Source organism: Folsomia candida, unplaced genomic scaffold (assembly GCF_002217175.1).
Source record: "Folsomia candida strain VU population unplaced genomic scaffold, ASM221717v1 Fcan01_Sc002, whole genome shotgun sequence".
In the NCBI taxonomy this organism is placed as follows: domain Eukaryota; kingdom Metazoa; phylum Arthropoda; class Collembola; order Entomobryomorpha; family Isotomidae; genus Folsomia; species Folsomia candida.
Window position 1 is genome coordinate 9685774 of NW_019091194.1, and position 5303 is coordinate 9691076.

Genomic DNA, 5303 nt, shown 5'->3' on the forward strand with positions numbered 1-5303 from the left:
TTTCATACACGTGTATGTATGTATTTACCACAGACATGACATAATCCATCAACATCCTATTCTCATCCTTATATTCTATGTATTTATATACATACATATTTATGCTCCTCCGCAATACAAACTGTCCGACGAAAATGTTACCATCAATACAAGTTTGAGGCGAATATTACATCACATGAAGCAAAGCCCTCGTCCTTCTTTTCAACAAAGTGCCGTTTAATGGCTTTAGCTGGAGCAACGACCAAAGATTCTTGAATCTTTTTTCCATTACAATTTCCTTTCTTGTCTATCATCTTAATCATCCCTCGTCTCGTCTAAAATCCATCTTGCATTCCATCCAGGCTTATCGACATCCACACAGATCCATGTCCCACCCTCCACGACTCCACGATACGACCCTATACACATCTCTAAAGAAAGGCAACCATCAAATCATTCCTTACTTTAAACATTTCCCATGCATCGGATGCATCTTCGTTTGGTTCCATCCTGCAGTAACCAAACTGGAGAAATTGTAGAAATCTTGAACCGAATAGCAAACCAAATCCTCAATTCAAATCCAATCCACTTCAACTGCTCAAATTTAGCTTAAATTCTATCATCACATAACATTCAACTCCACTGATCCCATTTTCAAGTCACAGTTTCCTCAAGAAAAAAGAAAGGCTTGTCAAAACCCAAGGATTGTGGAAGAATGGCTCAAAATACGTCAAGAGGGGAGAAAAGGGAGAAATGTTCTGATGAAAGACATTTTTTCTACGCTTTGCAAGAATAATATAGCAAAGTAGAATGGAAGCAAAATCTGGATTTCTTTAACAGATACGTACATATAACAATGCACTTGTGGTGACTTACTAGTCATTTCACGGTGGAATCAATATCACCACCAAATTCGTAAATGTATCTATGCTTATCATGTAATAATGCTTATTAATTCAATTCAATACTGCATAATAATTCAAATATTCCAATATTCATTTCGAGAAAGAAAGTATCTAAACAAAGAAGTAATAAATACCATGCACACTTAATTAATCACGGCTTCATCCAAACATTTTTCAGCTCTTGGTTCTCAGCAGGGGACTAAATAAAACTTGCTCTTCTTCTACATAAATGAAAATGTCCCCATACAACAATATGTCTCTAACTAATGGATCCTTGGTGGTAGTGGTGAAAGCAAAAATATCCTCAAATTATGAGACGACCCACACCTATGGCCATAAGCACATCAAAGACCCACTCTTGTGCTTTCTCCAACGAGATAATGTCCCATTTTCTCAGTGCCACAACAAACACATACTCACGCAAAGCACACACGCATATCGTCATTCTCATTCCATTCCCCCTCAACGTTCCTTTACACTACATTAATTTCAATGGAAATGTTGATGTCCTCATCATCATCCTTACTGTTATTACGCCAGGCTATTACCGCATTCTTATTCAGCAGCAGCCGGCCCAAAACCTTACGTAGGGTCAATCTCTAGCTCCCTCTCAAAACAAGCTCTTAACGCTTCGCTGAATTTGTCATTTTTAGACAAAAAATCCACCTTATGCATGAATATGTATGTATGTTTGTACATGCATATGTTCCTCGTCATACTTTACATTAGTAATGATTCATTAAGCATATATAACATTAAAGTTCATAGCAAACTAAAAAATAAGATATTCATATTTAAATTGACTGCACACTCTGGTTGAGGCTGAGACAATGGAGAAATTTTTAAATTATTTGTTCGTTTGTCTCATTTTTGCAAAAAATGTCGCATTTTGTAGCTTCTACTTGTACATACATATGTATGTACGTCTCTCGTTTAACACCGTCGTTTTGTGATTGTGGGAAAAATATGACTTTCACTCGCACACATTTTTCATACCGTATTCATTATTCACTCTTTCTCCACAAACTGAACTGAAACTCCAGAATTTATCAACGATGAAATTATTTCAATGTCTTTAACAATTAACTAAAAAGTGGATAACGTTGTTAAAGATAATTTATCCCTTGCAATGATTAGTGACCAAGCTGAATCCGAATACGATTTGTTTAAAGTCAGCTTTAAAAAATTTAAATTGTGTAAAAATCCTGCAACAGATTTTATTCACTCTCGGAGAGAATCAAAGTCGCATTCTGGATCTTTAAAAAAGCTAGACAAAAGTAGGAAAGCGTCCCTTTGTGATGATGAAGGCATAGATACATCCATCCTGCTTGACCCGACGACCGGTTCGGAAGACGATGCAGCGGAATTATGGGACAAGTTATTGCAAGAACGATGTCTTCTTACCCACAGCAGCAAGATGACATCAACGAATGAAAGTTTGGCCGACCGGCTTGGACTTTGTCACCCGTCGACGTGGAAAGTATACCAACTGACATTTCCAGATGGTTAGTAATAATGCCAAAATAATTGTATTACGCATCATGATATGTACACCGAAATTATATACATATATCGTATTATCTATTAAAGGGTTGATATTGATAAGGAATCCATTCACTCCTAAAGGCCAGAGGTATTGGATAAGGAGGAGCGTGATCGATTTCCCCAAATCACCTCATATTACCAATATTGATAACTTGGAGAATAAAGAAGGTAAATCAATCAAAGATAAATTGGACGCGGAAGGGTTTTTCAAGAAATTGAGATGGGTAACATTTGGATATCACCATAATTGGGATAGCAAGGTAATATAAGTGATTTAGATGAATTATACGTATTACCAGTAATAAAATATCATGTTTTTTATGCAGGTCTACTCTGAAGATAACCAATGTGAATTTCCTCCAGATTTAGCAGGTCTTACAAAGTTTATGGCTGAAGTGTTGGGATTTCCAGATTTCAAAGCGGAAGCATCAATAGCAAATTATTACCATTTAGACTCTACACTATCTGGTCACGTAGATAGGTCTGAAGCTAATCAAGGTGCACCGTTGTTTTCACTAAGGTTGGTGTTACCGAAACTATTTATTATTATTAAGTATTGTTTGAGACTAGATAAGGCGCCGTCCATAAATTACGTAACGCTGGTTAGCATGGGCAAGATAGGATTTTTTCCCTATCCTGCTCATGTCAGCCAGCGTTACGTAATTTATGGACGGCGCCTAATATTTTAGTTCTGTTTTCTTAATTTTTAGTTTTGGGCAACCTGCAGTATTTTTAATTGGTGCTAGATTGAAGTCCGTGAAGCCTCAAGCGATTCTATTACGTAGTGGCGATGTTGCTGTCATGTCAGGAGAAAGCAGATTAGCATATCACGGGTGAGTACAAAATTGTAATCGTTAAATACGCGCGACATTTTTGAATTTATATTTATGTTATAAATATTTGATTGAAGGGTTCCTAAAATATTTCAATCCAAAGATTGTCCCTGGATTTCTTCAAAAATCATATCTCCACAGACAAACAATACCAATAAGCGTCTAAAATTAGAACATCTCGAAACAAATAATGATTGTTCTCTTAATGTAGACTGGACTGAATTTTTATCAAGTTATGTTGCTAAATCTAGAATTAATCTAAATATTAGACAAGTATTATTTCCCGGACATACACAACTTGTTGAATCTCAATCGCACATAAAAACATTGAATACATCAGAGTCAACAAATGAGTGTCATTGATCGAGATAAGTCAACACACGTTTTATAAATAAATACCAAGTGTACTAACTCGTTCTGTCTCTGCATATTCATTCCATTTTTTACGCTGCACGTACAGTGCATGACTGATTAACTGATTATTATACGAAAACGCACATTATTTGTTCAATAGTAAATTGTGCTACGCAATTTGCATTTCATTCAATAACAACAACGACCAGTCGCACCTGGTAATGATTGGATCTTCAAAAATCACCCCACAGGTTTTCCAATAAATTTATTATGTCGGATGATGTTTTAGACACTAAATTTTAATTGGATAGAGACTTTGCTTGAGTCATCTTTGAACAGGGCATACATACACTTTTAAACACATACTGGCATGATTGATACATATATTTACATACATATTAGAGAGGTTGAGCAAGAGTACATGATTGCATTTTGCGATTGTAAACACAGCGGGAAAATCAAAATTAGTCAGACTTTTAGTCAAATTCAGGATTACAAATCTCCGTCTCCAGGCATCATTGTATTGTACTCATATATCCAACTTACAGGAATTTCAAATCTGCCGCCGGAAATTAATGAGAATTACAATCCTCCCATAAGATATTCTTGCTCAACCTCAAGAAAATACAATCATAGATTGCGATTGTGATTCTAGCTACAATCATTTTTTTACAATCTTGTACTCTCGCTCAACCTCTCTATTCTGTTATGCGTAAAATTGAAGAATTGAAACGAGTATAAGCTATGTACATACATCCTGAGCGACACTTCCTTACTGATAACCAATACTAGCAACATTTGTTTAATGTTGGTTCTATCCTGGGACGTTCAACATAATTATATAAATATTTAGCATCCTTTTTTACATCAAACAAAAACAATTACATTGAAACTCCTACTGGCTCACTTTTACGTCGTCAATTTGCATACAACTTCCTATTAAACAAAAAACCTATAATGCATGATAACAACTGCTTCCAGTATAAATTCTGGACATTTCCCCCTCCTGATCACTCCTGCAAAAACCACCAGGAAAAGCACCAAGCAGTCATCTGAAACAATCCAGAAACATTTTACGCCTATATCTACAGACCTCAATGGATCAAATTGATTTCGAACCAACTCCGACATTTCTTCACAATATGAGCCAACCGGTAAGAAATGCATTGTTTTAGTATAATTTATTTCACGTAATCTTTATTAAATTGATTGACACAAATTAATTACTACATTCATAGAATCTCCTCTGCTGCATTAAACCTCGAGGAACAAAGAAGTCGATTCATGCCATGCAAGAGTTTGCCTCAAATCCGAAAATGACCGTGATCCCTTCCACAGGCCGAAAATTGTCGGTGGAATTCTCACTGGCACAAATGGGAGTCGAATCCTCACACTTCCATTTCACTGCACCCCCCTCCAATTTGCATAATAGTTTTTAATTAGTTGCTAGATATACGATTCTCATTAGTTTAATTTGCTAGCTATTTCGAATAAATCGTAAAAAATTCTAACAGAAAATTTTGCAAAATTATTCAACTATATTTTTCATGATAGCATCACTAATTAATAATTAAATACACACTACGTGGTACCTGCCAAGGGAGAAAGTAGGGAAAGCACCATAGACTCATCACCCCGGTCGATTTTTATGCTTCCCAGGACACTCAAATTTCTCCATAAAAATAAA

The 5303-nt window shown here is 35.8% G+C and overlaps 1 protein-coding gene and 1 long non-coding RNA gene across 4 annotated transcripts; both read left to right on the forward strand.

The window, feature by feature from the left end:
* The first annotated feature begins 1864 nt into the window (after positions 1–1864).
* Positions 1865–3675, forward strand: LOC110843955 (nucleic acid dioxygenase ALKBH1). Of its 3 annotated transcripts, none has more exons than XM_022090026.2 (5): positions 1865–2389; positions 2475–2689; positions 2756–2949; positions 3176–3262; positions 3340–3675. In XM_022090026.2, exons 1-5 carry the CDS (start codon positions 2014–2016, stop codon positions 3623–3625), a joined length of 1158 nt encoding a protein of 385 aa, XP_021945718.1. In that variant the 5' UTR covers positions 1865–2013; the 3' UTR covers positions 3626–3675. The 3 variants fall into 3 exon arrangements, with proteins under 3 accessions (XP_021945718.1, XP_035704250.1, XP_021945716.1); XM_035848357.1 differs by having other exon boundaries at positions 2475–2597; positions 2793–2949; positions 3140–3262; XM_022090024.2 differs by having other exon boundaries at positions 1868–2389; positions 3140–3262.
* Positions 3676–3919: 244 nt separating this feature from the next.
* LOC110844951 lies at positions 3920–5134 on the forward strand. Its single transcript, XR_002547469.2, has 2 exons — positions 3920–4770; positions 4855–5134. It is a non-coding gene; the product is annotated as an uncharacterized LOC110844951 (long non-coding RNA).
* The last annotated feature ends 169 nt before the right edge of the window (positions 5135–5303 follow it).